At 40.6% G+C, this 27,889-nt stretch overlaps 1 protein-coding gene across 7 annotated transcripts; it reads right to left on the bottom strand.

The window, feature by feature from the left end:
* Nucleotides 1–17: 17 nt before the first annotated feature.
* Nucleotides 18–27,829, bottom strand: LOC309616836 (zinc finger protein 613-like). 7 transcript variants are annotated; one of them, XM_082368023.1, is made up of 8 exons: nucleotides 25,389–25,929; nucleotides 24,812–24,924; nucleotides 23,073–23,274; nucleotides 20,273–20,399; nucleotides 19,899–19,991; nucleotides 3,210–3,381; nucleotides 2,846–2,941; nucleotides 18–228 (listed from the first exon to the last, which is right to left on the bottom strand). In XM_082368023.1, the coding sequence occupies exons 3-7, from the start codon at nucleotides 23,091–23,093 to the stop codon at nucleotides 2,935–2,937; spliced, it is 420 nt and encodes a 139-aa protein (XP_082224149.1). In that variant the 5' UTR covers nucleotides 23,094–23,274; nucleotides 24,812–24,924; nucleotides 25,389–25,929; the 3' UTR covers nucleotides 18–228; nucleotides 2,846–2,934. The 7 variants fall into 7 exon arrangements, with proteins under 7 accessions (XP_082224149.1, XP_082224148.1, XP_082224150.1 ...); XM_082368024.1 differs by lacking the exon at nucleotides 18–228 and adding an exon at nucleotides 1,374–2,544; XM_082368022.1 differs by lacking the exons at nucleotides 2,846–2,941; nucleotides 3,210–3,381 and having other exon boundaries at nucleotides 25,389–25,928.
* Between the last annotated feature and the right edge of the window lie 60 nt (nucleotides 27,830–27,889).

Genomic DNA, 27,889 nt, shown 5'->3' with positions numbered 1-27,889 from the left:
AGGATCTCCCATCTCCATTACACTCCACAGGGTTATTTCATAGCTTCTGTTCTGATTCTACTACATTTAAATTTGCAGAATTTCCATGATTTTGCCTTAAAGGAAAATGCTTTTGGGCTGGATGAACAGTATTTTCAAAGGCATGATGTTCATGGCATTGTCCCATCCGCTTTAGGCATCTTTGGTTATGCAAGTGTTCCCGCAGTTGATCGTCAACTTGCTTGACTTCTAGAAAAGATGAGAACGTGAATGCTTAGGTGTGGATCAGCTCTTTAGTGTTGGTTGCATGATCTCAGTACAAAACAATCTTTAATAATGTTCCTTATAATCCTGTGATAAGCCATAATGTAAAAGAATATGAAAAAGAATGCGTATATATGTATAACTGAATCACTTTGCTGTACAGCAGAAATTAACACAACATTGTAAATCAACTATACTTCAATAAAATTTTAAAAAATGTTCCTTGTTTCTTAGACATTGGGAAAACCACAATACACAAAAATCAAGTCACAAAAGCAGAAAGTGTACAAACAAGTTGAGGTAATTCACAATGAATAAATGTAGATCTGGCTGCTTTCTAAATACTGCCTTGCAAAATGTGCAAAGGTACTAAAAAAAACAAGAAAGTCACTGTTAGAAGAGAAAATAGAGGTGGTAGAAAAACCTGATCCAAAATTACAAGGGCTGGGACTTCCCTGGCGGTCCAGTAGTTAAGGCTCTGCACTCCCAATGCAGGGGGCCAGGGTTGGATCCCTGGTCAGGGAACTACATCCTCCATGCCGTAACTAAGAGCCCGCATGCTGCAACTAAAAGATCATGCACTCGGCAATGAAGATCCCATGTGCCACAACTAAGACCCGGCACAGCCAAATAAATAAATATTAAAAAAAAAAAAATTACAAGGGCTGCTTTCTTTCATTCAGCAAATCCTTGTTAAATGCCTATTATGTACTGGCCATAGTGCTGGTGTTGGGGACACACGAACATATTCTTTCTTCTCACTTGTGTTGACAACGTGGTTAGCAAAAATGAAATAATAAAAAATTAAATAAATAAATACACAATAAATGGATGGATCTAGAGATTATCATATTAAGTGAAACAAGTCAGAGACAGATATCATATCACTTATATGAGGAATCTAGAAAAATGATACAAATGAACTTATTTACAAAACACAAATAGACTCACAGACATAGAAAACAAACTTATGGTTACCAAAGGGACAAGCCAGGGGAGGGATAAATTAGAAGTTTGGGGTTAACATATACACACTACCATATATAAAATAAACAACAAGGACCTACCATACAGCATAGAGAATTATACTCAGCATCTTGTAATAACCTATAATGGAAAAGAACCTGAAAAAGAATATATATATGTGTGTATATATATAACTGAATCACTTTGCTGAACACTTGAAAGTAACACAACACTGTAAATTAACTATACTTCCATAAATAAATTAATTAATTAAAAAAACAATCAAGCAAAGAAAAAAAGGAAGAAGCTACAAACTATGAGAAGTGGTCTGAAGGAGCAAAGGAGATGGAGAGAGGTGGAGGAAATGAGGATATATGATAGAGTGAGACATGGCTTCCTGGTGAGTTCAAATTGTGGGAGAGGGAAAAAAGAAAACAGAACCTCTGGAGAATTCCAGACTGGGGCAAAGAGAAGTCTTAGTCCATTCGAGCTGCTATAACAAAATACCATAGACTGGGTGGCTTATAAAGGACAGAAATTTATTTCTCATGGTTCCAGAGGCTAAGAAGTCCATGATCAAGATGCTAGTAGATTTGGTGCCTGGTGAGGGCCTGCTTCCTCATAGACAGCACCTTCTAGCCCTCACCTCACATGGCATAAGGGACAAGAGCTCTCTCTGGGCCCTCATGACCTAATCACCTCTCAAAGGCCCCACCTCCTAATACCATCACCTTGTGGTTAGGGTTTCAACACATGATTAGGGGGGACCCCGATATTTAATCTATAGCAAGAAGCTAAGAAACCATATAAACACACAGAGATCAGGTTATGGTGTGGGTACAGCATTTAACGTGGGGTTAAATGTCAGGAAGGGAAATCACTATTTCCCAACGAAGCAGGAAGATACACTAGTTAGAAGACTGCTGAATTCAAAGATCATTTTTCTTTTTTTTTTTAAATAAATTTATTTATTTTTGGCTGCAGTGGGTCTTCGTTGCTGTGTGCGGGCTTTCTCTAGTTGAGGCGAGCAGGGGCTACTCTTCATTGCGGTGCACAGGCCTTTCATTGTGGTGCCTTCTCTTGTTGCTGAGCATGGGCTCTAGGTGCGTGGGCTTCACTAGTTGCGGCCGTGGGCTCAGTAGTTGTGGCACATGGGCTTAGTTGCTCTGTGGCATGTGGGATCTTCCTGGACCAGGGCTCGAACCTGTGTCCCCTGCACTGGCAGGAGGATTCTTAACCACTGCACCACCAGGGAAGTCCCTTCAAAGATCTTTGGAGTAAGAGCTGGAAGGTAGAATCTTGTAGCAAAGGAGGTGGAAGAAATAGGCAGAGATGCTGTGACAGAGGACAAAAAAGGAGAAGACGTAAGAAACCTAAGAAGAAAAGTAGGTAAACAACAAAGAAAATCAAGATGTATGTAAAATAAACAGGGACCGCTGGGATCAGATCTCAGAGGAAGAAATGGGGGTCTATTTCCCTTTAAACACCTATGAAGAAAAAGCTCTCATATGGGAAGATAGATACGAGGTGCGGTTGTTTAGACATCCTCAAACACTCTCACAGCCATGGGACTTTCTCTTACTGACTAGAATATGACTTCCCTGGCCGCCCACCTTGCTGGTTATCAGCTACACACCTGAACAGGTTCAACTGCGGTTTTCATCTTCTATTGGCCACGGTTCTTCCCCTCGTTCCAACTTGGAGGATGCATCTGGTCTGCAGGCTTCACACCCTGTCCACGGGAAACGACAGAAGACTTAGACACATCAAATTGGGCTGGGATGTCAAGACAGGAGAAAGCTACCTTTGAGGGAAGTTTTCACATCTGCAAAGGAGAGGCTTTTCTCTCAGGAGAGGGAACATTATACACTTGTCTGGAGCCAGAGAAGGATCTGAGAATCTACTCTTTGAGAGCATTGCAGATACTGAAGCATTAAGCAGATGAGAAAAATGGCCACTGACTGAAGATTCTCTGAGGGACACAGGGGACACGTCCTCACCCACAAGACACCAGGTTGCTATGGTTCTCCAGCATCACAGGATCCCGGTACGGGTCCTTCTGATCGGGGTCCAGGAGCTGCCACTCCTCCCACGTGAACTTCACAGCCATGTCGTCATATGTCAGGGATTCCTGTCCCAACATGGTCCTGTTTAATATAAAGTGTTTCCCTTCTATTGATGTAAGGAAGAAGGCATGTAAAGGAAGTTATTTTGTTATTTTCACCAAATAGGCTGCATTAATACAAGTAGTTTTTTAAAAAACACCTTGTAGTAGAAGGAAAACACTATTGGGATATTCTGTAATTATACATTCATAATTCTATTTATTCAACAAATGAGAAATTTCCATAATGCGTAGCCATTATATCCTCTTGCTAACCAAGAACTATATATACATAACTCTACATATATGTACTTATTTGCCAAACACTATACACATGTGGGTGATATCAAGATTAATAAAACATATTATTACATTCATCAAGGGCGTTCCCTGACTTGGTGGATCAGAATTCACCATGTAGAGACAAGAGATGCCAGAATTACAAGAGATGACATGTTTAATAAATGTGTTTAAAACGTTATAAAGAATAAAGTATTTTAGGGAATTCCCTGGCGGTCCAGTGGTTAGAACGCTGCGTTCTCACTGCTGAGGGCCCAGGTTCTATCCTTTGTTGGGGAACTAAGATTCTGCAAGTTGCACAGCACAGCCAAAAAAAAAAAAAAAAAAGTCTACAGAACAGGAAAATATAGGGGGCCTTAAGCCCTACACATATGAATGCTTTTAAACCTCATTTTCTTCATTTATAAAATAGGGATTAAAATGATCCTTCCCTTGAAAAATAAGAATTAAATAAGAAACCTCTAAACCCCATAGAAATATTGACTGTATATTCATTCAAAAATATTTATGGAACATCTACTGTGTGCCAAGCACTATTCTCGGCCCAGAGATACAACAGTTAATAATAAAGTTAAAATCCATTTTTTTTTTATGTGAACCATTTTTAAAGTCTTCATTGAATTTGTTACAATATTGCTTCTGTTCTTTTATGTTTTGGTTTCTCAGCCCTAGGCATGTGGGATCTTAGCTCCCTGACCAGGGGTTGAACCTGTACCCCCTGCATTGGAAGGCGAAGTCTTAACCACTGGACCGCCAGGGAAGTCCCAATAATAAAGTCAAAATCCTTGGGAAAAAAAAAAAAAAAAGAACAGGAAACTATAAAGAGAAAATTAGGCAGATTTGAGAAAAAAAAGTAAAGAAACATATATGCCTGTGGCATGTGTCCACACAAGTTAAAAGCTTATGTATAGGCCTTGAAGGGATAATTAGTGAACTAGAAATTACCCAAAAGGCAGCACAGAGCTACTGCAGTTAGGGACAATATTCCATAAGACCACAATAATTTGCAAGAGGGGCTCAGAACTCACTGAAAGCTGTTCTGCTGAAAGTGAGGGTTCATTACAGTTAAAGGATACAGGTTAACATCAGCCAAGGGAAGAGGCTTGAAGGGCAGAGCCCAGGGAAGTTGCAAACTTTACTGATTTTTTAATTGAAGTATAGTTGATTTACAATGTTGTGATAGTTTCAGGTGTACAGCAAAGTGATCCAGTTATACATTCATATATATATATATTTATATATATATTCTTTTTCAGATTCTTTTCCCTTATAGGTTAACAAAATATTGAGTATAGTTTCCTGTGCTTTACCATAGGCCCTTGTTGGTTATTTATTTTATATGTAGTAGTGAGCATTACTTTCTTGGCATAAATCTGTGACAGCAGGCAGGGAGTACCACCAACCAGGGGAGCTCCCTGAGCCCCGATGTCCAGAGTCTTAACTGGAGCTGGGTCACATCAGCCTGCTAGGACACCCACGTGCTTGACTTCAGTCTCCAGTCCCTGCAGAGGTCCACTGACACCACGGGATCCACAGCCTCCACCTTAAATCACATTGTGGGTGTGGCTTTTCCTTTTTCCCTTGCTGATTTTAGTCTCTATCCTTTCTATAATAAATGTAACCTTGAGGATAACAAGGTTTCTGAGTTCTGTGAGTTCTTCTAGCAAATTATCAAACCTGAGGGGGGTCTTGGGGACCCCCCAAACAAAAGGGAACTTCCTCGTTTGATAAACATATATATATCATTAAATATATTATTAAAAATATACTGCCTTTACTTTTTAACAAAATGACCCACTTGACTCATGGATACATTTTAAAGATAAATGACTACATATATATGTACATATATATATATAAATGAATAATTGATTATTAACTCAATCTCTAGTCCCGCTCCCTTCCCCATAGTATAAGGGATGGGGTGGAGAGTTCCACGCTTCTAATCATGATTTGGCCTTTCTGGTGACCAGCCCCATTCAGGAGCCCACCCAGGGTCACTTTATTAGAACAAAAGACACTCCTATCACCCAGGAAATTCCAAGGGATTTAACAGCTCTGTGTAAGATGCTCCTATCACCCCCATCACTCAGGAAATTACAAGGGTTTCATGACCTCTGTGTCAGGAACCAGAGGCAGTGACCAAATATATACATTTCTCATTATGTCTCATTAAGGCTTTGGGATTAAATATCTCGCTCAGGAACATATTCTATGTGTTAGAACTACAATCTGCACCCAGGTCTGCCTTTCTCCAAGCACATGACCTTAACAATGGTTGTATTCTCTTACCAGATACCCTCAGAATAAAACTTAGCTCTCCTTGTCACTTCCTTAAAGGAGTTTACTACCCAGAGCTCCCTTGGAGGATGGCCACATAGTCACAGACGCAAAACCTGAACTTCTGAAATCATCCCTTATAACACTGTGGTACATGTGAAACCACTTTCTTCCACAAAGATAGAAACACACACAAATTGGTTCAGCCACTGTGGAAAACAGTATGGTGGTTTCTCAAAAAACTAAAAACAGCGGAGAGAGAGGAAGGAATAAGTTAGGAGTTTGGGATTAACAGATACACACTACTACATATAAAACAGATAAACAACAAGGACGTACTGTATAGCACAGGGAACTATATTCAATATCTTATAATAACCTATAATGGAAAAGTTCCTATATGGAACTGAATCACTTTGTTGTACATCTGAAACTAACACAACATTGTAAATCAACTATACTTCAATTAAAAAAAAAAAAAGAAACTAATAATAGAACTACCATATGACACAGCAATTTCATTCCTGGGTATATATCTAAAAATTTAACTCACTAATTCAAGAGGATACATGTACCCCTATGTTCACAGCAGCATTATTTACAATAGCCAAGATATGGAAGGAAACTAAGTGTCCATCAACAGATGAATGGATAAAGAAGATCTGGTGTATATATATATGATAGAATACTACTCAGCCATAAAAAAGAATGAAATTTTGCCATTTGCAAAAACATGGATGGACTTTGAGGGTGTTATGCTAAGTGAAATAAGTCAGAGAAAGACAAATACTGTGTATCACTTATATGTGGAATCTAAGAAATAAAACTAGTGAATATAACAAAAAAGCAGCAGACTCACAGATACAGAGACCAAACTAGCGGTTACCGGTGGGGAGAGGGAAGTGGGGAGGGGCAAGATAGGGATAGGGGATTAAGAGGTACAAACTACTATGTATAAAATAAATAAGCTACAAGGATATATTGTATAACACAGGGAATAGAGCTAATATTTTATAATAACTATAAATGGAGTTGACCTTTAAAAACTGTGAATCACTATGCTGCACACTTGAAACTTACATAATACTGTTCATCAACTATATCTCAATTAAAAAATTTTTTTAAAAGATAGAAACACATAAACCTCAGGCTCCACGCTTGCTCCAAGAGCATCAGATCTGAGGCTAGCACTTCCACGGCTTTCTACAGCCCAAACCCTGGAGCCTGGGTGAAAAATTTCTGGGGTAAGTCACCAACTTCCTGGATCATCTTGATCTCATCTTCCACCAAACATGGCCACAAATCATTCTCTGATGATGAGCTTCTGTGACTTTCCTGCATCCTCCCAGCTCACAGGGGCCCTCACCTCCCATCCTGTATCTCAAAAATCAGGACTTGAGGGCTTCCCTGGTGGCACAGTGGTTAAGAATCTGCCTGCCAATGCAGGGGACACGGGTTCGAGCCCTGGTCCGGGAAGATCCCACATGCCGCGGAGCAACTAAGCCCGTGTGCCACAACTACTGAGGCTGTGCTCTAGAGCCCGAGAGCCACAACTACTGAGCCCGAGTGCCACAACTACTGAAGCCTGCGTGCCTAGAGCCCGTGCTCTGCAACAAGAGAAGCCACCGCAACGAGAAGCCCGTGCACTGCAACAAAGAGTAGCCCCCGCTCACCGCAACTAGAGAAAAGCCCGCGGGCAGCAACGAAGACACAACGCAGCCAAAAATAAATAAATAAAATAAATAAATTTAAAAAAAAATCAGGACTTCATATCTGACTCTTTGCAACACCATTAAAGGAAAATGTGCACAGCCCAAATGCAGTGCTACTCAGGGGCAGAAATGAGTGAATGAAGCTTCTTAGAGGCATCCAGGGTATATTCCTTCAAAAGTCAACTCTTCCAACGAGCATCCATGGTCCTCCACTGAGGAAGGAACAGCTGAAGAGCTTCTACTACATTTTTCAGCCTAAAGCATTTTCCATACAATGGAATCTCTCCTCTTGCCTATAGTGGCTATTTCTTATCTTTGTCCCCAAGGGAGCAACTACTTTTACAGAAAATACATGTGTTTGTGTGTATAGTGTCTGTGTATGTATATATGTATTTCCCTAAAGAAGGACTCACTTGAAGGACTGAAGAGAAAGTAACATTCATTGTCTGTCCCAGTGGCCCAGGGATCCTGGGCCTCCAAAGCTCCAGCTTCTCAACATAGACACACGTGGGCCTCCCCAGGTACTGACCATAGGACCCTTTGTTAACTGTCAAACCTGGAAAAGACACTACCATTTACTGACGACCAGACAGCTCCATCAGTTAGCCCAATATAAACTTGAATGGCATTCACTGACAAATACCACTGTTACGGGTTTAACTGTGTTCACCCCAAATCCATATGTTAAAGTCATAACCTCCAGTACCTCAGAATGTGACTGTATTTGGAGATAAGGTCTTCAAAGAGGTAATTAAGTTTAAGTGAAGTTATTACAGTGGGTCCTAATCCAATATAACTGGTATAATGTGAAGACACGGGGAGAAGATGGCCATCTACAAGCTGAGGAGAGACCTTGGAAGAAATCAACCCTGCTGACACTGTGATCTCAGACTTCCAGCCTCCAGAACTGTGAGAAAAAAATGTCTGCGGTACTTTGTTATGACAGCCCCAGCCAACTAACACAACCACCCCCGACCCCAGTTCTCCATCATTGAGACACACAAGGTAGAGCAACCCACTAAGACTCCAAACCCTGATGTTGGAACTCTCATTTGACGGACACGTACAACTGCATACAATAGGTGGTTGCCTGTACTAAGGAGAAAGGAATTAGCCTTCAAATGTATACAAATGTTTGCCTAAAATACACAAAGATGGAGCATTGGAGAGTGCTAAATAAATGATACGGTGACTGTTTGGCAAACAGCACACTTAATAACTGTTAGCTATAGTTTTTATGAATGCAAGGGGTAGAGCAGTAGAGGATAGACGCTGGTATGGCCTTCTTAAAGAGGGCGACCAGGAATTCCCTATCCCATTAACGTTTTCATTTACCTGGAATGCCAACCTCTGAAAGGTGAGTTCAGTACCTGGTCCTCAGGGCAGGCCTGGGCAGCCCATTCGGGAACCCAGATGGACGACTTCACTGGGAAAGACGCCGTGACTGCCATGATAGGATATGCAATTCACAAGAAGTGGAAGGGAGCTGCACTCCGAGTTGAAGAAGAATCCATTTCTGATGCTTTGCTGAAGAGCATCTGTCCTGAATCCATCCTGTGAAAGGCCACTACTTTGCATGTTTTGTTCACCAGCGTATCCTGTGTCTACAACAGTGCCGATGCTCAGAAATATATTTGTTGTGGTGAGTTACTCACACACCCAGAGTTTGGAAATTCAATTATGGGGCAGCCACTCCATGGCAAACTTCCACTTTTTTTTTTTTCTTCCTTATAAGCAGGACTCACTGTTTTTAAGCTGGATACATCATTATTGGATCAAGGGAAAGAACCCTAGGAATAGAAATAGAGGACAAGGGCTCCAGTCCCAGGAGAGAAGGAATGATGAGGCTATATCACATCTCAATTCATTGAGTTACAGAGGAGCTTAGATCTTTGAAATGGCGGCAACTCTAAAAGGTGATAAGCCTGTGGACAAATGTAAGGCTTGTTCTCCAAAACATTCAAAGGGATCTCACCACCACCTGTCTCACGTACCATCCTCCATTTTAATTAATTTTATTTTTTGGCCGTGCCACATGGCTTGTGGGATCTTAGTTCCCCGACCAGGGATCAAACCTGGGCCACCACAGTTGAAACTGCCAATTCCTAAACACTGGGACCGCCAGGGAACTCCCCAGTCCTCCATTTTTAGTGATGTTATTTTCTTCCATTAATAGGGCTTATTCTATGGATCCTAGGCCTTCTTTGATCTGCCCTTTTTATAGTCTGACAGGAGCCCCTATTCAAGAAACAAATGTTTCTTGGAATAATACTGAGCCTGAGAATTGCTTGCCAGTAGCTCCTTTCCTTCAGTGACAAAAATAATTTTGATTAGTTAGTCCATGAGGTCATTCATTCACCTTCACTCATTTTTCAAATCTACATATAATTCATTTCCTATTTTGCTATGTGCTGGGGAATATACAATTATCTATATACTGTCAAGGAATTTATAATCTAGGTGGATGTGAAAATTTTTAAAAAGTATCCATACCTTTTTCTATGTAAAATTAAGTAAATCCTTTCCCCTTCCCCCTCTGATACGTCCCTTAAACAGGAAATTATCAGGATACTTTGTTCCTTATACTATATGTCCTTTTCAACTAATGTAGGTGTACACATCCTTTGATTATCTTTGCCAGAGGGTAAAATTGCTATAGGCATGAAACCTAGCTTAAAAAAAATTTCCAGCTCAAAGGCGGCAAGGACTTTCTGTTAAGTTCATCACTGACATCATCTGTAGGTCCTAGGACAGGCCCAGGTCAAGGAAACAGTTGTTAAAGTTTTTCTGAGCGGTGTGTGTACAGGATGGGAACTATCTTCTAGGGCAAGAGCTTGGCTGATAGGTTATTCATGAATTTTGAGCTTTGTTCCTCCAGGTGAGATTTATAAAGTTAAGCATATCCAAACATGCTATGTTACATTATCAGATTAAATGTATTCAGTTTCCTTCTGAAGGACTTTTGGTAGACTGAAATAACAAACTGAATAAATTTAGAACTGAAGAAATCCAAGAGTTAACCATATAATGATCCTGGGTGGGAAAAGAAGACCCATGTCCCCCAAATGAGGGGGGTGAACTGCATTATAACTTTAATCAATGATGTGCAACCCTCCTTTGATTTAAAGCATCACTGACGTATCAACTAGGCATTTGATTCAAGGTATACCGTCCTAAAATGTACACTATGTATATAATCTTATATATGATTGTTAGGATTGTGACAGAAATCTCTAAAAGATTCACTTTCACAGGGCTTATTTGCTTCATGCATTTTGATATTTTGCCAAAGACATTCCATAGTTGGTGTGTTCAGTTTTATTTCTACACGATTTCCCCTGCCAACCGATGAGGCAGAATGTACCACTGACAACCCTGCCACAGTTAGTGCCTTCAAAGGTCCAACAGTTTCTCTCCTGTGTAAACTCTCTGATACCAACTGAAGTCTTATTTCTGGGGAAGGACTTTTCCACGGTCATTACATTTCTACCAACTATGTCCTCACTGACAGTATGTGACCTATGAAGCCCTGATAGGGTCTATCTTTCCACAAAAGTCTTTCCCAGTCTCTGTGTTTATACTGTTTGTCTCAGTATACACTTGCCAGCCACAGGATGACCTAGAAGGTTTTATTCAAGGGTTTTCTGCCTTCACTGTATCACAGTTTATTTCTGTGTGTTTTCTGTGATGTAAAATATGACGTAATTGATCACTGAAGGTGCTACCACACTCACTGCATTCATTAGGTTTTTCTTCTGTGCAAATGCTATTATCTGCTGACACTGCACCTGTGGCACCTGGCTGTCCCACAAGGGCTACTACATTCCTATCTGCTAGGAACCCATCACTGTGGAATGGAGTCTGAGCTGCCACAGAAGGTGTGTGCACGCTCACCACATTAACAGGGCTTTTCCCCTGTACGATATCACTCGAACGTGAGGAGCTGGGACTCTCTGAGAAAGGATTTTCCAACTTGACTGAATCTCCACGTTTCTCTCTCGCATGCAGCATCCCCTTGTGGTACACGAGGCATGACAAGTGGGAGAAGGCTTTCCCACAGTCAGTGCATCCATAGGGTCTCTCTCCTGTATGAGTTCTCCGATGTCTATTAAGGCACGACTTATCCCTGAAGGCTTTCCCACAGTCACTGCACGTGTAGGGTTTCTCTCCTGTGTGAATTCTCTGATGGTTAATGAGGCCAGACTTGTGTGAACACGATTTTCCACATTCAGTACATACAAAGGGAGTCTTTCCAGTGTGAAATCTCTGATGTGAGATGAGGCATGTTTTCTGGCTGAAGCCTTTCCCACATTCAGTGCATACATAGGGTTTCTCTCCAGTGTGAGTTCGTTGATGTATGAGGAGATTGCCCTTCTGGATGAAGCCTTTTCCACATTCATTGCACATATAGGGTTTCTCTCCAGTGTGAGTTCGCTGATGTACAATGAGATTGCCCTTCTGAATGAAGCCTTTTCCACAATCACTGCATATATATGATTTCTCTCCTGTATGAGTTTTCTGGTGTGCGTTAAGCTGTGATTTCCAGCGGAAGGCTTTGTCACATTCGGTGCATTCATATGGTTTTTCTCCCGTATGAGTTCTCTGATGTTCGATGAGCCGGGACTTCCTGGAGAATGCTTTGTCACACAGACTGCACCCATGAGGTTTCTCTCCTGTATGAACTCTCTGATGATTAATGAGCCGAGACTTCTTGATGAAGCCTTTTCCACATTCCTCGCATATGTAGGGTTTTTCTCCTGTATGAGTTTTCTGATGAATAAGCAGCCGTGATTTCTTGGGGAAGGCTTTGTCACATTCAGTGCATGTATACCGTTTCTCTCCTATATGGGTTTTCTGGTGTTCAGTGAGCCTGGACTTTCTGGAGAAGGCTTTCCCACATATACTGCATCCATGAGGTTTTTCTCCTGTGTGCACTCTCTGATGATCGATGAGGCGGGACTTCTTGATGAAAGCTTTCCCACATTCAGTGCATAAGTGGGGTTTATTTATCTTTTGAGTTCCTAGATGCTTAATGAACTGTGAATTTGTGTTCAGAGAACTTCCACATTCAGTAAATTTCATTTCACTATGAAATTGCTCATGCTTTGCATGGAGGAAGGATTCCCCATCTCCAAGAGGGTTCTTTACTTCATAGCTCCTGTTCTGGTTGACTAAACTTAAATTTGATTTCTGTGTTTTCCCATGAAAGTCCAACATATGATTTTGCCTTAAAGGAAAGTTACTTTTGCTCTGATGAACAATGTTTCCAAGTGCATTATGTTCGTGACATCGTTCCATTCTTTTTGGACATCTTTGATTTTGCAAGTCCTCCTGCAGAAGACAGTCATCTTTCCTCATTTCTAGGAAAGAAGAGAAGAATGAATCTTCCCATAGCTTGGTACAGAGTGAAACTACTTAACAAACGCCTTTGTGTAGGCTGGCTCTTTATGGACAACACTATGACTTCAGTTTAAAGAAACTCCAGGGCTTCCCTGGTGGCGCAGTGGTTAAGAATCCGCCTGCCAATGCAGGGGACACAGGTTCGAGCACTAGTCCGGGAAGATCCCACATGCCGTGGAGCAACTAAGCCCGTGTGCCACAACTACTGATCCTGCACACTAGAGCCCACGAGCCACAACTACTGAGCCTGCACTCTAGAGCCCGTGAGCCACAACTACTGAGCCTGCACTCTAGAGCCCATGCTCTGCAACAAGAGAAGCCACTGCAAGGAGAAGCCCGCACACCCCAACGAAGAGTAGCCCCTGCTCATCACAACTAGAGAAAGCCCGCGTGAAGCAACAAAGACCCAGTGCAGCCAAAAATAAATAAATAAAATAAATTTAAAAAAAATAGAAAAGCATTAAAAAAATATATCTAAAGAAACTCCAAGTAGAAAAGGGAACCCTCCTACACCGTTGGTGGGAATGTAAATTGGTGCAGCCACCCTGGAAAACAGTATGGAGGTTCCTTAAAATAGAGTTGCCATATGCTCCAGCAATCCCACTCCCAGGCATATATCCAGACAAAACTATAATTCAAAAAGATATATGCGGGGCTTCCCTGGTGGTGCAGTGGTTGAGAATCTGCCTGCCAATGCAGGGGACACTGGTTCGAGCCCTGGTCTGGGAGGATCCCACGTGCCGCCGAGCAACAAAGCCCGTGCGCCACAACTGCTGAGCCTGCGGGTCTGGAGCCTGTGCTCCACAACAAGGGAGGCCACGACAGTGAGAGGCCCGCGCACCGCGATGAAGAGTGGCCCCCGCTTGCCGCAACTGGAGGGGGCCCTCGCGCAGAAACGAAGACCCAACATAGCAATCAATCAATCAATCAATAAATCTAAAAAAAAAAAAAAAAAAAAAAAAGATATATGCACCCTGTGTTCATAGCAGCACTGTTCAGAATAGCCAAGACATGGAAACAACCTAAATGTCCATTGACAGATGAATGAACAAACAAGATGTGGTACATGTATACAATGGAATACTACTCAGCCATAAAAAGGAATGAAATAATGCTATTTGCAGCAACATGGATGGACCTAGAGATTATCATAATAAGTGAAGTAAGTCAGAAAGAGAAAGACAAATACCATATGATACCACTTATATGTGGAATCTAAAATATGACACAAATGAACTTATCTATGAAACAGAAACAGACTCACAGACATAGAGAATAGACTTGTGGTTGCCAAAAGGGAGGCGGGTGGCAGAGGGATGGATTGGGAGTTTGGGATTAGCAGATGCAAACTATTATATATAGGATGGATAAACAACAAGGTCCTATTGTATGGCACAGGGAAGTATATTCAGTATCCTGTTATAAACCATAATGGAAAAGAATATGAAAAAGAATGTGTGTGTGTATATATATATATATATATATATATATATATATATATATATATATACGTATAACTGAATCACTTTGCTGTACAGCAGAAATTAACACAACAGTGTAAATCAACTATACTTCAACTAAAAAAAAAAAAAAAAAGAAACTCCAATATATGTTTGTTATCACGTGGACAAGGGTAAAGTACAATAATGTAAACAAAGAAAATAAAAGGTAAAAACAGGGCATAAACGAGGTTAGAGCATTCAAAATGAGCAAATAGAGATTTGGCTGCTTTCTAATTGTAACCTTATAAATTATGCTGATAGTAAAATAAAATCAAGTTATTATGAGCACTAGACCACAGAAGACAGAGGGATATTTTTTTCCAAATGCTGTGGGACACATTCATACACGCATAAATCCTCAAATGCAAGGAATCAAGTATTATTCCTAATTATGTGACCTAGGCCACTGGATAGGTGAGAAGTGGTTTTTAATGAGATCGGGACTATTATTGAGGTTCACAATGTGGGGAAATCAAGTGTGCATTTCAAAGTATATCAACCTCCAGGTGGGTTTTGGATATCCAAAACAGACATGAAGAATTCAATTGGATATGAAGATCCTGAGAAAGGTCTTAACCATGTGGGAAAGGAGATAACAATGTGGGAATCATTTGTATATAAATATTATATATATAAGGATAGAGAACAGGATGGAAAAATGTGTAGACTGAAAGTATCAATAGATGAAGGCGTGTGACCAAGTTTACATTTATTATAACATTAAGACTTTGGGTTTTAAAAAGCCCATGGAGGAGCACCAAACATTGACTATACCAATACTAATAAAGGAAATAAGTGATCCTATACTCAGGAAACTACAAGACTTTTAGGAGCTCTATGCCAGAAACCAGGGCCAAAGACCAAGTACATATATATCTTATATTACAATATCATACTAGGGAACTGGCACCTTTTTCATTCACCCTTTGTACTTGTATATATGGAACATTTAAATTGTTCCCATTTCATTGTAGTGATCCCTCAACCCACATCCTGCCACTAATAGCATTTTCTTTCAAAAGTCTGCATACCCATCTTGGTTTCTACCATTTAAGGGGTCCTAAAGGATCACACTTCTGATCCTGGACCAAGACTCTTGACCGTTTTGCCTGCCATTTGTCTTAGAACTACTGGATGTACTTAACTATAGCTCACACTGCTGCCACCCAGTTCAAAAGAAAGACTACGTATCCAAGGATAATAGAGATCAAGTTCACAATGCCACCACTATACCTCAATTACAGGTGACGGCTGAACAAGGCGGGGGATAGGGGTACAGACCCTCCATGTGGTCAAAAATCCAGGTATAACTTTATAGTCGGCCCCCTGTATCCAAGGTTGTGCAGCTGAGGATTCAACCAACCTTGGATGGTGTAATACTGCAGTATGTAGTCACTGAAAAAAATCCGCATATAAGTGGACCCATGCAGTTCAAACTCGTGCTGTTCAAGGGTCAACTATACTAACAAAGTCCAGAACAGCCTGGAAATAAAAGTTACATTACCAACTTTTACTCCATTTATCCATGTCCACACTCCACTCATTCCTCTACAAATACCTTCTAAAACTGGCCTTCAAGTGGCTTCAGGCCAATCTTTTGACAGTTTCCTCAAGGCCTTGCACATTTCCAACTTCACACCTTCATTACTTGCCCTTCCTCATCTTTACTCAAATCCCAGATATGACTCCTATATATCAAGCTATCATTCTATGTCACTGTAAGCTCTGTTTCCCCTACATTTCTAAAGTAGTCCCCATCTTTACTGTTCATTTGGAAAATTTAGTTCACATAGTCCTGAACTATAGCAAAGATGCTGCATTCAAAAGAGGAAACTTCCACATATTACCTGCAGATTTATCCTCTGTTTGTTACTAAAATCTTACTCCTAGAATGTACTGCTTTATTTCTCACTAATCTCCTCTAGCACATATTAAGGCTGTGGTTCACCAAGTAGGCTCAAGAAGGCCTGCTTACAACATTATGTATAGACTAGTCCAGGCCGTCCACCCCAAATCTACCAAAAATACACACTCTGAAAATAAGAGGTCCTAGTACATGTATTAGGAAACCATGCATTTCACAAATCCTCATCTTCCTGACTGCTAGTGGTCCAAGGCTCTTTTTTTTTTTTTTTTTAATTCTACCTTGCATGTATGTAATCTCTACTCAGGGGAATCTTTCTTCCTTTCTTTTTTTTCAGATCAAGGTATAATTGACATATGACATTATATTAGTTTCAGGTATACAACATAATGATTTGATATTTGTATACATATAGCACTTTTTTTCAATTCTACTATATGTTTTTATTTTTCAATTTTAATTTTTTATTATTTTTGTATTGAAGTATAGTTGATTTCCAACATTGTGCTAGTTTCAGGTGTACAGCAAAGGGATTCAGTTTTATATATATATAAATCCTTAGTATAGGATTTCTAGAAATATATTTATTTATATATTTATATAAATTTACTTCTATAAATATATTTATTTATATAAATTTATTTCTATATATTTATTTACGTATTTATATAATTTATATAAATATATTTATTTACATATTTATATAAGTTCATTTCTATAAATATATTTAGTTATATTTACATAAATTTACTTATATAAATATATTTATCTATATGAATCCTCATTATTTTTATATATACACATATTCTTTTTCAGATTATTTTCCCTTATACGTTATTACAAAACATTGAGTATAGTGCCCACGATTTTTTTTTAAATCCAAGTCTCTTTTTAATCTGTACTCATCCCATAGGAGATCTCAATCCGTCCACATTTCTAACTCTAGTCCTAAACTCTCCCTGAATTCCTCGGGTAGATCCAAATGCAACAGAGCATTTGCATCCAAGGTGATGTGAACAAACACGTCTAAATTACAATGTCCAAAACAAAACTCCTGATTTCTCAACCCACATCTCCTTCTCCATACACCTTCTTCATCTCAGAAATGGTGACTCCACTCTTCCCCAGACTCATGCCAAGAACCTTAGAGTCATCCTTCAGTTGTATTTTTCTTTCAACCCATTATCTACTTCAATAGGAAACGCCTTCTCTCCTTTATAAATATATTTCCAAGCTCACTAACCCTCACCCCCTCTACCCAGGTTGAAGACAAGCATTCTGTCTTATACTACAGCAATGGGCTCCGCTGACTGGATTTCAGGCTTTAACTTCCCTTCTACAAAGTAGCCAAAGTGATCATTTTATTTTATTTTTTAAATTTTTTATTTTATATTGGGGGTATAGTTGATTTACAATGTTGTGTTAGTTTCAGGTGTACAGCAAAGTGATTCAGTTATACAGATATATATATATATATATATATCTCTATTCTCTTTCAGATTCTTTTCCCATATCGAAGTGATCTTTTTTTTTTTTTTTTGGCCGCACCACGCAGCATGTGGGATCTTAGTTCCCTGACCAAGGATCGAACCTGCACCCCCTGCAGTGGAGGTACGGAGTCTTAACCACTGGACCACCAAGGAAGTCTCACAAAGTGATCATTTTAAATATATTATGCCCTACTGTTTTCTCATCTGATTATCTTTAAAAAATCAAGTCCTTGGGAGTTCCCTCGTGGTCTGCTGGTTAGGATTCGGGCCTCTCACTGCTGTGGCCCAGGTTCAATCCCTGGTTGGGGAACTGAGATCTTGCAAGCCGCGCGGTGCAGCCAAAAAAATTAATTAATTTATTAAAAAAAAAAATCATGGACTTCCCTGGCAGTCCAGTGCTTTAAGACTTCGCCTTCCAATGCAGGGCGTGTGGGTTCGATCCCTGGTCGGTGAGCTAACATCACACATGCCTCGCGGCCAAAAAACCAAAACATAAAACAGAAGCGATATTGTAACAAATTCAATAAAGACTTTAAAAATGATCCACATCAAAAAAATCTTTAAAAAACAAACAAAAAAATCAAGTCCTTGAAGTGGCCCTGAAAGGTCCTACATGACCTGTCTACTCCAAACTCCACCTACTACCTTACTGCCGTCATCTCCGTATTTTCTCCATCCACTGTCCCTCTCGCTCACTCCACTGTGCTCATACAGGCTTCCTCCAGATTCCTAAAACATGCTCCTGCCTCAGGCTTCTGACCTTGCTATTTTGTCTTCATGGAATGCAATTCACCCAAGGGACCTACCCACATCCCTCATACAGCTGCTTAAAGGCATCTTACCAGAGACATTCCCTTTCCTGACGGATGTAAGATGAGGAGGCCTAAGCTAAATTCCTAGCTGCCAAGAGCACAACTTAGCCCCTTCACATATGGCTGCATTTGCTGGAAGGGCTGGAAATGAAGTTAATGATCAGTCATGCCCAGCGCGATAAGGCCTCCTTTAAAAATTACGGGGTTCAGAGAGCCTACAGGTGGCTAACACAAGGAGGTGTTGGGAGAGCATCACACCCAGAGAGGCCATGGAAGCTCCATGCCCCTTCCCCGTACCCCGTGCATCTCTTCCACCTGGCTGTTCCTGACTTAAATCCTTTCCTAACAAACTGGTGATCTAGTAAGTAAAATGTTCCTCTGAGTTCTGTGTGCCACTCTAGCAAATGAATTGAACCTGAGGACGAGGGAGTCTTGGGAAGCTCCGGTCTACAGCCAGTTGGTCAGAAGCACAGGTAACAACCTGGACTTATGTTTGGCGTCTGAAGTGGAGGTCGGGGCAGTCTTGTGTGATGGAACCCCTAACCTGTGGGATCTCATGCTTTCTCCAGGCAGACAGTGTCAGAATTGAGTTAAACTGTAGGACACTTAGCTGGTGTCACAGAGAATTGCTGGTGTCAGAAGTGCCGTGAGTGTGGCAGTGGTGTGAAAACAAAGAATAAACAGAAGAGAAGGACTGAGGCTTTTCCAGCACAGCCAGGATATACGAAGAAAGAAACAGAAGGTACTAGAGACTGAACGTTTATGTTCCCCCCACAATTTATACGTTGAAATCCTAACCTCCAATCAAAGATGGCGTGAACGTTAGGAATGGAAATCAATTATTATCCAAAGGGGCAAGAAGGTGCAGTTGCCAGAAGCCAGCGCTGAAATCAAAACATCTCTCTTTAGAGAGAGGTGTGGAAGGTTGAATTTCATAGCAAGACAAGTAGAAGGAACAGGTAGTGATACAGTGCTGGGGGAAGAAGGATGGGAAGATTTCAGAATTCTAAGAAGAAACTTAGAGGAAAAAAAAAAAAAATCAAGACCCAGGTGAAATAAATAGGGATCAAATCCAAGAAGAGATACGTTCCTCGACACCGCTAAAAGAAAAAGAGCTCTTCTGTGGAGGCTATGTTTCCATGTCCTCAGACATACACAGCTGTGACATCTCTGAATGATTAGAATATGACTCCCTTGGCCGACCAGTGCCGGTTCTCTTACTCACCTGGACAGATTCGACTGTGGATTTCATCTTCTGCTGGCCACGGTTCTCCTCGTTCCAATCTGGAGAGAGCATCCGGCTTGCTGGCTTGATACCCTGTTCATGGGAAAGGACAGAGAGACAGACTCGTGAATTGGGCTGTGGTCTGCCAACATGGAAGAATGTTACATTTTACGAACTATGCAATTTGCGGCTCAGCAAAGGAAAGGCTCGTCTCTCAGGAGAGGGCACGTTATACTCTAGTCTGGGACCAGAGAAGGAACTGAGACTCATCTACCACTTCAGGGCACCATGGACACTGCAAAGCTTTCAGAAGCTGAAGAAGGAGAGGCCACTGACTGGGGACTCTCTGAGGGACCAAGGGGAGCCGTCCTCACCCACAGACAGCAGGTTGCTATAGTTCTCCAGCATCACGTCCCGGTACAGGTCCTTCTGAGCCGGGGCCAGGAGCTGCCACTCCTCCCACGTGAAGTCCACGGCCACATCCTCCAGTGTCAGCGATCCCTGTAACGACACGGTCCTGTTTAATATGAGTGTTTCTCTCGTTACTGAAATGGAAGGCATGTGAAGGAAGTTGTTCTGCTCTTTTTCACCATTTAGGCTACGTCTATATACGGAGGTGCTTTGAGTTTTATTTATTTTTATTTTTTAATTTTTAAAAAAATTTGGCTGCGCTGCGAGGCTTGGGGGATCTTAGTTCCCTGATCAGGGATTGAACCCAGGCCCCTGGCAGTGAAAGTGCCAAGTCCTAACCACTGGACCGCCAGGGAATGCCCCTGATTTTTTAAAACTACGTTGTCATAGAAGCAAAATCTATCCATGTTCTAACTTATGTATCGCAAAATATTCTGTAATTGTACAGTCAACCATCATTCAACAAATCAGAAGTTTCTGTAATAAGTAGTCATTAATCCTCTTGCTAAACTAGAAACATATACAATATATATTTAAAACATTTGTTGTATATATATATATATATATATATTTTGTACCAAGTACATATTTGCCAGGTATTAAGTACATTCTAGTGACATCAGGACAAACAAAACATATTCCTACATTCACCAGGAATCTTCATAACCATTATCAGAATCAACCATGAAGAAACTCCAGACACTATAATTAAAAGATACAACGTATTAAGTATGTTTTATATGTTAGGAAGAATAAAAACACCTTTCTAAAACATATTAAAAGAATGAGAGGGGCTTCCTTGGTGGCGCAGTGGTTGAGAATCTGCCTGTTAATGCAGGGGACACGGGTTCGAGCCCTGGTCTGGGAAGATCCCACATGCCGCGGAGCAACTAGGCCCGTGAGCCACAACTACTGAGCCTGCGCGTCTGGAGCCTGTGCTCCGCAACAAGAGAGGCCACGATAGTGAGAGGCCCGCGCACCGCGATGAAGAGTGGCCCCCGCTTGCCGCAGCTAGAGGAAGCCCTCGCACAGAAACGAAGACCCAACACAGCCAAATAAATAAATAAATAATAATTAAAGGTGCTAATAATTAAAAAAAAAAAAGAATGAGAGACTAGTAAAGAACATTATGCAAAGTAAGAAAATAAATAGCATCCTTCAAAAAACACACAAGTACATATATACATAGGTACATTATTTATATTTACATTTCCAGTCAGGTTCACAGCATATCAGATACATTGAAGAGATAATAAACAGGAAGGTAGATCTGAAGAAATTACTCAAAATGCAGCACAAGGACAAAATGATGGAATATATAAAAGAGAGAATAATAAATATAGAGGATAAAGTGAGGTCTCACATTCCCCAACTCAGTTTATGAAAGAGTAAATACAGTAATGGAAAGGCACTATCCAAAGACCTAAGAGCTGTTAGATCCACCCGCAAACATCCACACAGACACAGGTGTACACACAGCTCAGTGACTGGAAGTACACACTCCTGCACATTTGTTAAGTGACACCAGGGGATTAGGAAAGAAGTGTATGAAGAGGACTTTTACTTTTTCACTAGATGTACTTTGTCATCACTGGAGTTTTACAGATGTATTCGCGCATATTTGTATTATGAAATTTTTTAAAGGTAATGAAAGATGAGGCAGTAGGACTTGGCTTTGAACACAGGGAGGGGAAGTGGACTACCTTCAATAGCTGGAAGTTCTTTCTTTTTTTTAATTTAAGTATCATTGATTTACAATGTCTCAGATGTACAGCAAAGTGATTCAGTTATACATATACATATTGAATATGTTTATTCTTTTTCAGATTCTTTTCCATTATAGGTTATTATAAGATATTGAATATAGTTCCCTGTGCTACAGAGTGGGTCCTTATTGTTCATCTATTTTATATATGGTAGTGTGTATCTGTTAATCCCAAATTCCTAATTTATCTCCCCTTGCCCCTTTCCCCTTTGGTAACCATAAGTTTGTTTCCTATGTTTAATAGCAGGAAGTTCTAAAGCAAACCCTCTGAGATCGCAACAACTTTACCAGACACAGATACTTTCAACTCCCTCCTGCCAAATCTATACTCAAACACCTGTTCGGTCACCTGTTCATACAGGACCTTGGAAAGTCATGCAACCCTTCCATTTTCTTATGTCATCTAGGTTTTATTCCCAAGCTAACCCTGACCGCTACAAGGTTGGGTCCATGGGTCACCTTGCTATGGTCCCATGAAGCACTGTGCCCGCTGAGTTTTCTTGGTCTATTTCCAAAGGGGTCTCTGAGGAACCAGCTTTTGCATTTATGAGAAGGTTGTAGTTAAGGACACTGTCTGCCATATCACCTCTAGGACGAACCATTTAAAAAGTCCCGAGACCTGAGTGCCATGAAATATACAGTGACATCCTCTGAGGAACTGGTCAGCTTTCTCCTCAGAGTCAATGCCTATCCCATCATCATCAGGAGTCTTTGGCTGTGATGACTGTCAGAGATATTAGACATAAGTTGACAGTGCATGTAACCCACTGGATACTCCAATCACAGACGATATTCCAATATTAGTCATTTAGTGTAGATCCCACGAACAACATATTCCTGATGCTATTTTGCCTTGATGTTGAATTTAAATCTAAATTAATTTCTGCACAAATTCTAGTTTTCCAATTTGTTATTTCTATTGAATTCAGTTGCGTTTTAAAGTCCCCCCAGAAATCAATCACAGAATGAAGGAAAGAATAAGACAAACCAAAAATCACCTGGTCCTTGATCATTTTCATCTGTTATTGGGAAACGGCCAAAGACTAGGATGTCTCCTGAGCCTCTTCTTGAACTGGCCTAAATTTCTGGTTAGAAATCTTAGTCTCCAGGCAGTGATGTCCCCACAAATGATGATATCCAGGTCGTGAAACCTTCTCACGTCACTTGATGTATCTTGCTCCAGGAGCCACGGCCTGTGAGCTGAAAAATAAATTCACTTTGAGTGTAAATTTCCTCTGGGCCCAGATGTTGTCACTGCCACTGTCACCCACCTGATTTCAAAGCCATCTGTTCCTTTATTTGGGGTCCCAGAGGCTATTACACTCTGGAGCAATAAAATAGAAGATTGTTAATGTGTGGGTACTATTTCTTCCTTCTGTGAAGTGGAAGTGGGGTGACTGTGAAAGGGGAGATGGGAAAGGAGAACCAGCACAACACGATGCCCCCACGGCAGGGGAATTATCACAGACCAGTTTTTGGAAAGAGAACACATAAAAGGTGAGGACCTGGACAGTTATTCCTTGGAAACCATGTGTGCTCATGGACCTGTTCAAAGTCATTGAACCATCTTCACTAATCGTCATTATGTGAAAGAAACAAACAAAGGAAAACCAAGAGAAAAAATTAAAGCATATAGAACGAGATTACTATTTGTGGATATATACACATTTAGTAAAAGTATAAAAACATGAAAAAAAAATGCATTATATAAAACGAGTTCAAGGAATGTGATTACAATAAAAACCACTGAATTGTATGCTTTAAGTGGATGAATTGTACAGTGTATGAGTAAAAAAAAAGCTGTCATTAGAAAAAAGCTATGAGTAGAACTCTAATTATATGCTTACTAAAATATTTAGGGGAAAATGTATAAATATCTGCAACTTACAATAAAACATACCCTCAAAAATGTAAAAAGGTGGATTGATGATGATTAGAGGAGTGATATACAGATACATATACGATAAAGGAAACTCAATAAAATCATGATGATAAAATCCACGTGGCAGGCATGCAGGAATTCAAATGTATAGTTCTTTAAACCTTGCTATATGTTTGAAATTTTTCATAATAAAATCGTGGGAGATGGGAAAGCTTGTAATAATGAGATCAGTAGGGTTAGCAGAAACAAATCTTTTCAATGTAATTACTCTTCTGTGTAATAGTAAATTAAAAGTGAATAAAAAGGTCGAAAGTAGAAAGACACCATTCACAATGGCAAAAAAATTAAAAATCATCGTGGAGATGAGGGACAGGGAACCACACCCTTATGTAAATGCAGAATCATAACCTGTTCTCAGAAGTGATAACTGAATATTTAAACATTTAAATTCTATCTAAATGAATGCACATATTGAGTGATTCCAGTCATTAATGGCACAGGTTTGTCTCTTGGTATCTGTCAGAAATTTTTAAAAAACAATTCTTACAGAAAAAAATTTTATGATATATTTATTAGTAATGTTTATGATAGGAAATTAAATGATGAGACAAATTATACTAAAATTTCGGCAGTTTATTGGAATTGTGAAAATCAAGCATAGAAAAATGACGACTAAAAGGAACTATATGGAAAATTTAACAAACGTTATCGTTGGAGAACAGAATTGGGGTAATAGAGATGTTATTTTACTTGTGCTAGAACAACTCTGAAAGGAAATATTTACAAGTGTGTGTATGCACACACACAGTAAACTTGCAGGAAGGGCAAAATCCTCATCTTTAGTAGAAACCTTACCACTTTAGGTGTGCTTAATCCTCGATCTCCAACAACGCTTTCATTTCTACGGGGTCGAGAGAACATGTGGAAAGCCAAAGGCGATTGGCAAAGGAGGCCTTGGACTTGAGGAACTGAAGGAGAAAGTCACGTTTGAAAACATCCACCCACGGACCAGCTTCAGCTCTCACAAACCTCTCAATGACTGACACACCTGGACCACCCACCGCAACCACTGGTCACATACACTCGGAATAATCCCGAAACCTGGACTAGATACCCAGGTTCGCTGACCATGAGACCCCCGCTCCTGTCATTGAGCCCGCTACTGAATCCCGAATCCAAACCAGACACCGCTTTCATTGACAAAAATCATTCCCTACCGCAGTCCTCAATCACAGAGCACTGCAGACAGACACAAAACTCTGATTACGGACTTTCAGTCCTAGATTTCGACTGGCCTTTAATCACTAACACCAGAACCCTTCAGGACTGACTCCGTCACCCCAATCGTAAATACCCCAGTCACCGACTCCCACTTGCTTCCTCTCCCTCTACGGACCCCACGGCTCCACCCCACCCGGACGCCCACAGACACCTCGTTTCCCTCATCCTATTCCACGCAGAGATCCACACACGGTCTCGATTTTCTCCTGATCCCACCGCGACCTCCTAGAATCCGCACTTCCGTGAATTCTTTTACTGCTGCGCCTTCGCCCAGCCTCCCCGCTGGACTACGGCGGCCGACGAGGGCCCTGCAGCGCTTGTACGGAGCAGGCGCGGAGATAATGTCTGCGCCCATCTCGCCACGGATCCCGGGGCCGCCACCTTTCAGGACTCGCCGTACAGAAAGCGAAGTGGCAGTTTTGGCCCAAGTAGCCAGGGAAGGCACGGAACGGATAAAAGCCATTCAAACTACCCCCACTTAAACCCTGCGCCGCAAACTGCACGGATTTTCAGAAACTCGAGCTCACACAAGGGAAACGGGGTAGGATACGTCCGCCTCAGCGGGCTGGGGGGAAAAGTAATCCACTTTGCACGAAGATTGGGAAACGACACAGTGGGCACAGCCATCTTAGAAGTTAGGGGTCCGTACAAAAACCAACAAACAGCCAAAGGAAAAGGAGAAAACATATAAGAGGAAAGGCAAATACCCCGAGAACGCTTCTGGCTCAGTGTAGACGGTGAGAGGATGACTTTGAGGACAGAAAAGAGTCTGGAGAAGCACTCGCGGTAATGGGGATAGCATAACGCCGTCAAAGAAAGTAAAAAAAAAAACGGCAACTGTCAGAAACCTGGCATACATTTGGGGGTGGAACATGGTTACCGCCCAGTAAAGGGGAGGAGAGTAGTCATGAGCCAATGGGAAGAGGGAATCCGGGGGTGGGAGTGAGTTTTTCACACGTGACACCCCGCTTCCCTTCTGCCAGCGGTGGAGCCAATAACAAGTGCGGAGCTTTCTGAGAACCAAAAGGCCAGAAATTCTGTAAGGAGTAAATGAGACAACCCTAGGGAGAATAGAAAGTTGTACAAGAAAGGAAAAGTACTCATAGTATACTAGTGGCTGAACTATATGTAGTATTTACATAGTCCTCATAATGTAAACACTAAATCTGATCCAACCATAATTAAGATATAACTCTGTTGGAAGAATGGGAAAAAGGAAATGCTTGTGTTTGTAGGGAGAGGTGTTTTGAAGCTTCCTTCAGGATACCACAGACAGTACCCCCAAATGAAAACTCCATTATCATCATGTGAAAATTAATAAACAGAAACGTCATTTAAAATGGAGTTGGTAGGCTGGACTACACCAAACGTTTGTTGTGAGAAGTACCCTTGGGGAGAATAAACAGTTTTCCTTTAGTTGGTATTCCTTTTGTGCAGCTACTTTGGAAAACAGTCTTACAGTTCCCCAAACAGTAAACATATTTACTATATGATCCAGCAATTTCACTCCAGGTTTATATCCAAGAGAAATAAAAGCATATATCCACACAAAAACTTGTACACAAATGTTAACAGCAGCATTATTTATAATAGCCAAAAGTGGAAACAAATATCCATCAACTGATGAAGGGAAAAATAAAATGTGCTACATCCATACAACAGAATATTATTCAGATATAAAAAGGAATGAAATACAGAAACATGCTACAACATGGATGAACCTTGAAAGCATTATGCTAAGTGAAAGAAGCCAGTTACAAAGACTACATATTATATGACTGAACTTATGTCCAGAATAGGTAAATCTATAGAGACAGAAAGTAAATTAGTGGTTGCTTAGACATGGGGAGAATGGAAGTTGAATTGATAGTTATAAATATCCACAATATGATTAAGAAAAAGATAACCAACCTGAAACAGAAAAAATAATACCAGTAAATAATCAATTTATAAAATAAGAAATAAAAATAAAATAATATTTTTAGTCGCCCTTAGGTTGGGCAAAGATTAAAAGTTTGATGAGGTGGTTAGAAAATAGGCACTCTGATAGAATTAGCCCTTTTCCCCCCATATATAAAATGAGGGTAATATTTATGTCCACCATCAATGACTTTCAGAATATTAAGCAAGATAGTGCAATTATTATGCTTGAACATGTCCCCTATTCAAAAAAAAAATGTGTATACACTTAATAAAAACTAGCTATTACTTTTCAGTTGGAGTTCTTGGACGAAGCTGGATAGCAGCCAGTAAAGTGTATTCACTAACAAAACATGTTTGGACAACAATCTGGAATAATCTATCCAATTAAAAATTTTTCTTCTCTTTGACTCAACAATTCCAATTCTAATAATTTCTGCATGAGAAAAATTATATGAAAACATATGAATTGACAGAAAGCCTGCACAGAAATTTCTACCAATAATTTCTGGTCTTCCACCAGAAATTTCACCAATTTCCACCTCAGTCAGAAACATAACCCCTCCCTCACTATTAGCTCCACCCTGCCTGCAGCCCTCTCACCTTTCACCCTGGAGGTGTTACCAAACTTCCACCACCAATTTTGGCTGAAGAAGATCTTTTCCTTCAACTTCAATTTGTTTACTCTGTGCCCACAGTGAGGCATGCTACCTTCCTCTACCACCTTGGCTT

Source organism: Balaenoptera borealis (genome assembly GCF_965194805.1).
Source record: "Balaenoptera borealis genome assembly, chromosome: 19".
In the NCBI taxonomy this organism is placed as follows: domain Eukaryota; kingdom Metazoa; phylum Chordata; class Mammalia; order Artiodactyla; family Balaenopteridae; genus Balaenoptera; species Balaenoptera borealis.
Note: the sequence above shows the minus strand (reverse complement) of the source record. Positions and strands in the feature narration are given on the sequence as shown.